Consider the following 11,320-nt stretch of genomic DNA (forward strand, 5'->3'; position numbering starts at 1 on the left):
AATTTTAACAGAAAAAACGAGAACAGAGGAAACCCGCAGAAGCCGCAACAAAAATCCGCTGGGCTCAAACAAAAAAGATGGTTCTTTGTTACTTAAAAGCGGAGAAGAATGGGTAGCAGGGGCAACAAAAAAAACTTATTTCATAAATCCTTGAGTGGCTCTCTGGCGATTCTAATGCACTCAGGCAAGAAACGAGGGGAGTTCTTGGCACTGCCTTTGTGTTATTGAAGGGATAACTACTTATAAATGTGGCAACAACATGCAACTATCTTTTGAAAAAAGATTAGCGAAAGGCTTACATAACATACGTGGATGTGGTTTGATTTTTTTTCTCGCTGGCAGCTGACACAGATACAGATACTTTGTGAACTATCCACCGAATGATTACAGCAATCTTTGAGAATCTTTTTCGGTTGAAGGAGCGCCAGCATGCCGGCTGACAATTCAAGTGGAATTCTTTTTTTATTTTCATATTTCTTTTCAGTTTTCTTCTCGTTTTTTCTCGTTGTAGTAGTAGTAGTTGCCCAGCGGTTATCCGATATTATTTCGCTAATTCGATACTTTTATTTCAAGCAAACGGGTACCTACCCTCTCTCGCCATCCTTTCTTTGCATAATTTTTCATAATTTTTCTTATTATGATAATTTTGCTGGCGAAAAAAAGTATAATACAAATTTTATGTGAATGCAATCTGATCCGTTATTTATGTGCCACATAATATAGTATGGTCTGCGGGTCGGGTCCTTGTCCCGAATATAAACCGTTATGTGGGCGCAGACCACACATTATGTTAATCATAATTTCACTGCACTGCTTGGCATCGTCTTTTTTATATCATCTTTATTTTTCATTGCTTTTTATTTTTGTGATTTACAGTTTCCGAGGTCGCAGACAGGTGACAACAGCTGTCAGCGGGCAACAGTTGGTGGAAGTATTTAATTTTATACTGAAAACTTGCTACAAAAGGAGATTTTTCATCAGGAAATGTTAAGCTTTTAATTCATTAATTTAAAGCTTTAAATATATTTCCATTTTAATCACGTCTTAAATAATATTTGCTGCTATTTTTATGAATGTTGCTATATCCACTCAAAAGCCCGCATGTTGAAAAACTCCAAGATCTGCATCCGCTAAACTTCGACTTTGGATTCATTCTCAGCCTCTTCCGGCTCAAGAAAACAAACCGCAACTTGTGCACGATTCCCTGGCATTCTTACTCCCCTTATTCCCTTTTCCCATTTCCCACAATTTTCCCTGTTTAATTTCGCAGCAGCACAATATCCATATCCTTCCTGCTTAGCCGCTGGCTTGTGGGTGGAATATTGGAGCGGTGGAGATGGTGGCAAGCCGTGAGGATTCCTTGCCAGTGAAAAGAAATACGGGCACTTTTTCTGCCTTTTGTTGGAGATGGAGAAGGAGAAGGTCCCTCCCCCACAGTTCCTTACAGTTTTTGTGTCCTGCTCCATCAAACAATGTCTATGACTAGATGTGTGGCAAGTGTGAGAGTGTGTAATGTATATGGTTTTCACTTGCTGAACTCTTATAGGTAGGAATAAAGTATGTGTTTGCTGGAAGTACAGGGTGTTTAGACCAAGTGTTTTAGGGAAAAATTAAATACAGTTTTTTTTCCAATATAATTTTTATTGTGATTGTATATGTAAGCACCTATTTCCCTCCAAAACTTTTAAACAAAACTTCTAGGTAAGCAACAAAAAAGCAGATCCACATTTTGCGATCCTGTATTAAACTTGCCACATCCCCAAACATCCTTACGTTCTTGCACACCCATTGTCGAGTAGCAGTTAGTTAGTTTTTGTTTGAGTAAAATCAACGCCATATTGTAGACATTGTTAAGGTTTTTGAAAATTTTATAATTAATTTTCTGGTTAACATGTTTTTCATATGTGTAAATATGCGCACAAACCATACAATGCCATGGGGGTGGGGGGTGTATCCAGCCCCCGAAACCCCTTGGTTGCTGGGTAAAGTTCAGGAAGTGTGTTTACAAAGAAAAGCCTTTTGTACAAGTATCAGATTCCTGTGCTGATTAAAGAAGCACCCAACAAAAGGATTTGGTTGGGCGATGGAAGGCAGTACATCTTCTTCCCATGCGAGAATATTTATTAAAAATTTAAACATTATAAATGATTTGCCACATGCTACTCATTGCCACGCTCATATCCTGTTTTAGTTTTAGGGAAAAGGGAAAGGGAGCTGATTTCTTGTGGCGCCATGACTAAACAAGATTCGAGACTCATTGCTATATTAACCATTAAGGCATTTTAAATCCAGACGCCGTTTCCCCTGCCGCTTTTAAGTTTTCAACGTCATTTACTTCGTTTCAATTCAATTTGAAATTCAAACTCTTTTTGGTGGCTGCCGCTGCTTCTGCCGTTGATGTTTTCTGACTTGGGATTTCTAAGCCGAGTGAGTGACATGACCATGACGATATACTCCTAGTAGGTAGCTAAACTGCTGAATCATCATTGAATCGACTGCCAAATGGCATCATTGTATCTGGAAGATGTTTTTCTCGGTTCGGTTTTTTGGTTTTTCTTTTTTATCCATTGTGCGCGAGTTCAACTCTTCGATTCTTCGGTTTCCTTCTGCAGTTGTCCTTTTATTATTTTTTTTACTTACCGTCATTCAGTCATGTGATCCATCTTAATTCTTTCGGCATTCGTCATCGGGTTTTTGGAAAATCCATTGAGCCAGTTCCACTTGGCTCTGCATTTTAATTTGTCAGCGATTTTCTTTTCAATTTTGTTTTCCTCAACTAAAACTCTTGTGTATATTGCATAGTATTGGGCGCCCTGCCAGCTTCTGATCGATGACGTTTTTATTTGCCATATGCGAGTGAGAGTGTGTGCGTGATGGATGACTTTCGAGGGCGGAGGGGGTCGATTTCAGAGGGAGTGGCGCCACTGCGAGCCAAAATTTAATTTAAATTGAAAGTGTTACGGGCAAGTGAAAGGCCAATAAAAAATATGTCAAGTTGTTTTTGGTGTGCAAAGGAGTCCCTTTCTTTACTAAGGTTTAAATGATACATCCCAGACTTAAAGAAGTATAACAATAGTTTGTTTTTATTTTATAAGTTATTTGCTTAGAATTTCTAGAATTATAAAAAAAACTGAAAAAAACGAAGGAGGATTCTTGTATCTTAGTGCCATCTTCACAAGTTCCCAGTCCATTGATTTTGATTTCGTTTGGCGACCCAAGTGACTGAAACAAGACGAACTTGCAACTGGGCTGCGTGCCAATATATCACGATTATGTCAGTCGCTTGTGTTTGTTACTCAGCAGGCGGTCAGCTTCAACCAACTGGGGAGTACGAAGAGTGCTTCTCGGGCGGGGAAACTCCAGTTGGGGACTGAAGATTTGCGTGCGCACGCGTACCGCGCCAAAACGAATTAAATCTGATGCACCAGCAAATGATAATTCAATTTTTTGTTGTACTGCCGGGGAGGGTTAATACCTGAGAATCTGTAGATTCAATTTGTCCAACTGTTTTGCCCCACAAAGCAAACACACACGCACTTCAATTTGGCAAGTTGGCAGTTCGATTTGCGGCCAAATGAGGAATCTCTTCAGGACACGCAAACCAAAATTGAAATGGGGGCTGATCAAAAAAAAAAAAAAAGAAACTGATGATGTCAAAGTGTTGCAGTTGTTGTTGACTTTGATTTTCTGGCAAATCATTGCCGTAATCTCTCAGCTGCTGTCAGTTGGCCGAGCGTTTGAATGAATGAAGGATAAACATACATTGCCCAATTGTTAAGCAATTTATGCAAACAGCAATTCCCCTTTTTCCATGCGATTTCCTTTTCTTTCGGCGTTTTCGCCTGTCAAATTTGCCAAATCACGATGACGTATCGCTAAACCACGCTTGACATTACCGTTTTTTTGTTATCAACAAAAAAGGGTTGCATACTAATTTTCGAAATAGAAATAAGGGTATGGCCCGGACCATTTTCCTTTGGCAGCCATGCGAACGAGAGATAAGAATGCGTTCGCACTGATTGACTCAAGGATTTTATGGGTTTTCGAGGTTGGGGGAATTAAATATTCTTTATATGGGTTGTTCATCGATTCTGAACATATTACAAAAACGGACGCTCTATATGTTAAGAAAATAATATATTGTAAACAAACTTCGAATTTACAAAATATAATAATTCTACTAAAGACGTAAAATATATTTTGTAAAGGAAAGATATTTCTAAGTTAAATGGTACTTCAAGAACCCTTCTTAAAGTCCCTATACTTTTCAACTTTTACTATCCTATAATCTTCTCTCTAAGGCAAAATCTCTTCCTTTCTGTAAATGTTTACAAACGAAACGAGGAATGGTCTTTGGGGGACGCGTGGATAATGGGGCGATATTTAACGATTGCCCGCTTAGTGTTTATTTGTGCATCTAAACATTTTTTGATCGCGAGATCCATTCGAGAACAGTTCCAGTTGCCTTGTCGGCGGAGTCCAAATCAAAATCCCACCCAGCGTGGGTGATTTTTGATTTTAATGATACACGGGGCAAGTATTTTTTGAGTTATTGCACATAGTGCGCCCAGTGCGTAATAAAAATCCTCGTCCCGGTCTCTCGATCTGTGTACCATAGTGTAGTTTTTATTGTTTCTCTGACGATTTAATTAAATTTGTAAAGCGTGCCGCCAGTCGATGTCGATGTTGATGTTGATGCTGTTAGTTGGCCATTTAGTTGCAGCTTTTATTTGTTTGCTTTAGGCGCGTCGTCATCCCCGTCGCCCTCTTAATTCCTTTCAATTTGTAGTCCCATTCCAGTTTTAGTCTCGGTCCTAATACGATTTCACACGTTATCCCCTGGCCGACATCAGTGCGTTTTGTTTTTAGTGCCGCAATCAAAAGTTTTGCAAATGTTTATGCACATTCTTCGGCGACCACAAGTCTTTGGCAATTTGTTTGTTGTTCTATTTGCTGTTGCCATTTTTGTATTTTTATGATGGAGTCAGAGTCATGCAATGTAATTTATAGAGCTTCTCGATCAATTTGTGATTTATTTTGTTTTTTGTAATATTATTTGTGTAAAAAGTAATTGATTTAATTGTACATTTTATAACACTTCAATTATATTTTTATTGCAAAACTAATTCGTATTTCGTATTTAATTATAATATATAGCACATTCTAAAGAAGACAACGCATTTTAATATTGTAGAAAATCCTTTCCATATTTTTCGTATCCATCTTACTTCCCAGATTTGTTGACTAGATTGAACTATAACCACTTAGGTTATTTACATATCAGAGCCAGTTTCGATCGCTCTTTATTCACATTCCCACTCGTGGCCATATAATTTATAGAGCCACACACGTTTCTTCATTAAATTCCACGTGTTTATTTGTTTAAACTAACCTTTTATGAGGCAGTGGCGCTACATCAAGCCGCAGACACACACAGATTTTCCGGGGCGTCGGGGTTATCTATCACATCGTTCTATATAGTCGCCGCTGCTGCTGACAGCTAATTGAATTTAATTGGTGCGAACAAAAATTTACAGAAAATATAAACAAAAGTTTCTTGTTCTTGTTGTTGTCGTGTTTTGTGTAGCATAATTTTATGAGTTGTTTATTTCGTTAAACAAGAATAACCTTAACTTGTTATGGCACATTTTTATTGTCGCTTGTTTATGAATAAAAACAAAGCCAAACAGAAAATGAACCGAATAAAGGAAAGCTGGGATACTGGCTAAAAAGTTGAAGTCTTTTATTTTCGTATTCAAAATAATTGTGGTCAGACGAATTCACGATCTGGGCGTTAAAAATTTATAAACGAATGTCGGCTCTGCACGATGCTGACTGAGAATTTTCGAATACCCTAAAAAGGAGTTAATGGGTATAACCTAAAAGTAAAGATGGTATTGCTGTGATTATTAAATTGATAAAATTTGTGTTTCAACATTTTTATTAACCATCAATAAAGCTTCTTTATAGAATAGTTCTTCCAAATAAATTCTTTTAAGTTTCTGGAAAAACTTAGCTTGGTTTAAGTTATATTTTGTTTACCTTTGTTACGTGCTAGTCTAGTGGATTTAAATTATATAATATTATCTCAAAAACTCTATTTTACAAATGTAGAGCATTTAAAATTCCTTAGGCATACCTCTGAGAATTGTATTACCAACATCTCCTACAAAACTCACGGGATACTGTGGCGCCACTTGGCCATGGTCCGAGTCATTGATCGTCATCTGTAAATCATTTTGTGTGACAACCCGCTGACAATTGGACGAGAGGGATCTTCGGAATGAGCTGCAGGAGGAGACAGCTCAATTCGGATGGAATGGTGGCTCCAGGTTTCTAACGAAGTCCCTTAACGACGACTGAGTTGTACGGACACTCATATACAAACATAAAGTCGCGTGGCTTATTTAAAATTAACAAAGCAATAAAAATGCAAACTCAAGGCAAGCAGAACGATAACAATGTGGGAGAAAAAGAAAAACGAGACCTGGAATATAGCCTGCAGTAAAATAAGTTCATTGTGGGGATAAAGCAAATTGAGAGGCCGTAGCCTGGGATACTTAGTCATTCTAATACCGAAAGCGAGGGAAAAAACTGAAGCCACTTTCCAAGGAAATCCTTATCGACCCGCCAGCTTATCAAATCGGTGGCTAACAAACCCAAATCCCTGACCAGTCCACATGGATTTTCTTATCGACGTGATCGCTTATTCGACCTGGCCAAAACAATGCAACGCGCAATCAGCAACACTTCATCGGCCACCAAAAAAGAAAAAAAACCAAACTGAAAAGGGGAGTGGGGAATATAAAGCCACAGCAAATAAACAAAAGGACACAGCGCGTAATGAGGGCGAAAATATCTTTATTTAAAAAGCCAGTGAGACTGGCTTCCTTGGAAGACAACAGAAGTCTCTGACTCCGAGTTGGAGTCCCTGGTGCTGGGCAGCATATTTGTCATTCGCAGGGAGCCTTAGGCGGTTTGGCGATATGGCCCGGGGCAATAATCATGAACAGATCTTGTAGACGCCGCCATGGACCAAATGCTCCTTAATTAGATGAGGCGACAAGCCAAAAGCCAGGAGCTGCAGGCCAGCTTTGTCCTCGTCCTCTGCCTAGAAGCACTTCGAACACGATCAACGATTTACACTAAAAAGAAATCGCAGTTATTATTATTTTTTGTTGTAAAATAAATTAATGATGCAGTTTGTTATAGAATTTAAATACAATTTATTAGAGGTATGCCACTTCAAATTCTGATTAAAATTAGAAAAATTATGGTTTTAGAAATAGTTAATATTGGTCAATTTACAGTGAACCCATTTTTTGCAAATTCGAAAAGGGGAAGCAAAAAAATTTTTAAAAAAATCGACCAAAAAATAAAAAATTAACTAATGATGCAATTGATTAAAGAATTAAAATACCAACTTTTAGGATCCTTTTAAATATGTTTATTATTAAAAAGTAATTTGTTACAATATTTATTCTTTTTATTATTCTTAAAAGAGTACTGTAAAGATCTAAAAGTTAAGCAAGCTATTATATATAAATTATCCATTCATTTATAAGTGTTGATAATTTTAAATAAAATATAAATAAATATTTTTTGAATAAAAATAGTCTTCCATATTTATTCTTTACTGTTTATATGAATATGTAGGCACCATTATTAATTCTGTTTTTCAAGTGCATCTGCTCTTAGGTTCTGTTTTGGGGTATATTATGGAACGGTGGCCAAAACAATGCCGTGTTTACAACTTGTACGCTATGCAAGTGGCATGCTCATACCTCCTCCCCCCCTCTTTCACCACAGAACCCATTTAGTTATCCCAAATCCATGCCCTTTAGGCCCTTAAGTCGATGTCTGGGAAGCTACTTCAGGCTTGCCGGGTCTCGACTTCTGCCACTAATGGCATATTTTGCATTCCAATAAGGCATTGCGCCAATTGCAAATAATTTCCGAGTGTATAGTCAACTTAATAAGATCACGATTCTCAGATAAGCCGCCTAGATAGCAACTAGGACTTCCAGCAGGCACCAAAGGGTTTGAATATGGTTAACAGGGGTTAGGGCAAGTGTGGGAGTTCCACACACACACAGCATATTCATAAGTACGAATTCTTGACTTGATCAGAGATTATTAGATTAACATAGATGGCATTTTAGGGTACTAAAAATTGGGGTTGTTGACTCAAAGTGGAAAATATTTAAAAAATTACTTGATTATTTAAAGCTTTAAAATATGATAATTTAAATGTATAAATAACTTCTGAATACACTTTAATTCAGTCCGACAAGCATAAATACATATATACATACCTTCCACTTTTTGCAAATTTATTAAATCTTAAATATGTATTCTTTACAATTTTTAAATTAATACGTTCGAGTCGTATTTTCTTTAACTGCATTTTGCACCTTTTTTTGTTCTTTATTTTTTAAATGGCTTAGAATTTTTGTTTTAACACATATTCCTCCTAACCACTAAAGAGTATCTGCTAGTCATTCTGCTACTTAATTTTGTCCAAGAAACAATAACTTAATTTAGTTGTCTTACATCGTGTCGTTGTCGTCGCCAGTCGAGGCAGTCGGTCCAGACACCCCCGATCCGGGTCCTTGTGGCCACGGTTCACTGTAGTGGCAACCTTTGCATGGTGGTATGTCAGCAATTCTGTAAACAGGGGATCCGTTGTCCGCGGGGAGAGGGGAAGTGGAGCCATGGCGGAGTACGCATATGGATTGCGGATCGGGTTTTCGGAGTCGCGTATGTAGCGCCAATTACACACAGCCAAGTTAAGCAGTTCCAACTCTACGGCTCTCTGTTGCGAAATCTGTAAATCTAAGCTGGGCCACAAAAAAAGAGAGGAAAATCGGCAAAGAAAAAAACCACCGCAAAATGCCATTTGACCAAGATGGGTCCGAGATGATAAAGCGACCGACCGATTCGCCCAGACGTGGGCGCCAAACAATTCAATGCAAAAGGGGCAATTAAACCAGAAAAAACGGCAACCGATACACATGGAAAATTCTAGTAATTAAACTAATATCTTAACTAAATTATATAGACACTGAGCTCAAGAAAACAATGCATTAATATTGATCGTAAATAGCAAAACCTTACAGCAATGGAAATTCTTTGAGTATCGGTTGCCTTGTACTTTGTTACCTATTTTTCCTCCCAGTGTTATTCGAATCCCTTCATTCCCCCACTTTTGAGGACCAAGCCCATCGAATTAATTTGCGGCGCATTTTAGTTTACAACTTTGTAATTAATTTGCAAAAAGGGACAGACACAGAAGGAGGCCTTAAGCCACCGATCGGGTGACATTTGTTCCCTCCCAGCTCCGCTTCCCCAGGCTTTTTTCCCATTGACATTTGCGTGCTGGTGATGTCTTTATGGTCTGGATTTGGTGTTTAGAGTAGTCGGTATTTAATGGCACGCAGCATGGGGAATCGATCGTTGGTGCACTGACCACGGAAATCGTCTAGGGTTAGATCGAACAGAGCCACTCCACCCAGATTCCTGACCCTGGCGAATTGAGCCTTGCTGGAGGCCGAATCCGGATCATCGTAGCTGATCCACAGTCCGTGATCTCCGTTCTCATCGGCGGCACGGAAAGCGTAGCTGCCATAGCGTTTTGTGGGATCGAGAACCCTTTTCACCGGAGCATTCGGTCCCCTGGCATTCGAGTTGCTGGGATTCGGCATCAGCAAACAAATCTCGGCCCAGTTGAGAAGACCCTCCTTTTTGCTCTGAGGACCAGCCGGTGCAGGTCCTTGGGTAGCAGCAACCACTGGCATTCCGGTGCTTCCCGAATCCGTAGACAGTTTCCAGGCTCTGCCGTAGGTGGCAATACCAATGTTCAGCTTATTGGCAGGCACTCTCTGGAGCAGCCAGTGTTCCAATTGGAAGTTAACGTTGTAGTGACCCAAACGATTCTGTCCAACGGCCTCGTACATTGGGGCAGAGAAATCAGCCTCCTCGGGATTACGTTGCGGGGTCAGGAAGTCAAAGGTACCCAGGTTGATGAAGTCCAGGCTGGGAGCAATCGAGGGAGCATCGTAGTACCCTTTAAAAAAATGTATATTAAAAACGTGTAAGGTTTGTTGCCATTTTGACTTAATTTTAAGCATTTATAAACACATTTGTGAACGAACTCAGGTAATAAAAACTGTGGTTAAATTAAAATTAATGCTTTCAAAAAACTTGTTACACCAGTTAATCTAATTTTTTTTGATGACTCAAGTAAACCGCTTATTTGACTCATCTAATTGCCCCAGTTATAGTTTGTAATTAGAATAATGGTTAATTATTTGCACACTTACAGCTTGAGTTCACGTTGGGCAGAACCGTAAGACTGAGCAGCAGATCATTTTGCTTCAAGGCGGCACTCAAGTCCTTGATCAGAGCAGTCAGTTGTCCTTTGTGGGTATCCGATTCAGTGTCCACAATAAAATCGCCAGTGAAAAACTTCTTGAAACTCTTCCAGGCGGAACCAACATCACTATGAACTTTGCGTGGCTTGTTTCTCGGAAGTTGGAGGGCCAAGTCCAAACCATCGAAATTATAACGCCTCACAATATCCCTCGCAGATTCAATGAAACGCTTGTGACCCTGTTGTCCCGATTCCAAGAGTTTTATATACTGGTTGCCCTCATTTGTATCTGCGTCTCCACCCACACTCAAAAGGAACTTGATGTGGGGATAGCGATCCTTTAAGCTGGACACTTGGGCCAAGTGACGCTGTTCGAGGTCCAAACGCTTGTTGATACTCTGCATTTCGTAGTTATCGGCATTTACACCGGCATAGCCGTAAATCAAGTGAGTGCAAAACTGCAGGGCCAGTTCCATGTCCGTCATCGAGAACTGAGCAAGGCCTAGATTGGGGTTTACGTAATTAGAAATGCCTACAAATTGCACTTTCCCCAATTGGGAAAACTTACCCTGACGCTGGAAGCCCTGGGAATCATAGAAGCAAACCAGATTAGGAGCGGCGTTCACTTGAAATTGAGCGAAAATCGCCAGACTCAGTGCCAAACTGAGCCACAGAGAGCCCGTCATCTTTCAGAGAGATAAACCCAGAGAGCTCTACTAAATCAAAACAAAATCGCTACAGACTACCTTCGGTGGAGGTATTGCTTGTAACAGTCCGTCGCCGTCGAGATGCGAAACCAAACTGAATTCGAAATGACAATAAGCACTGGGAATTGGAATAAATATGGGCAGTGGAGCTTTTCAGCTGAATCGCCTCCGCCCGATTCCCCGGAACGAGCCGAAAACCCCAGGCAAACAATAGCAAACGCAACTCGCGAGGCTTATTATC

The 11,320-nt window shown here is 39.6% G+C and overlaps 1 protein-coding gene across 1 annotated transcript; it reads right to left on the minus strand.

The window, feature by feature from the left end:
• Window positions 1-9,244: 9,244 nt before the first annotated feature.
• LOC108098277 (chitinase-like protein Idgf3) lies at window positions 9,245-11,187 on the minus strand. The gene is made up of 3 exons (XM_017201079.2): window positions 10,941-11,187; window positions 10,323-10,874; window positions 9,245-10,066 (listed from the first exon to the last, which is right to left on the minus strand). The coding sequence occupies exons 1-3, from the start codon at window positions 11,056-11,058 to the stop codon at window positions 9,411-9,413; spliced, it is 1,326 nt and encodes a 441-aa protein (XP_017056568.1). The 5' UTR covers window positions 11,059-11,187; the 3' UTR covers window positions 9,245-9,410.
• Between the last annotated feature and the right edge of the window lie 133 nt (window positions 11,188-11,320).

The sequence above is a fragment of the Drosophila ficusphila genome, unplaced genomic scaffold, assembly GCF_018152265.1.
Source record: "Drosophila ficusphila isolate 14025-0441.05 unplaced genomic scaffold, ASM1815226v1 contig_436, whole genome shotgun sequence".
Lineage (NCBI taxonomy): Eukaryota > Metazoa > Arthropoda > Insecta > Diptera > Drosophilidae > Drosophila > Drosophila ficusphila.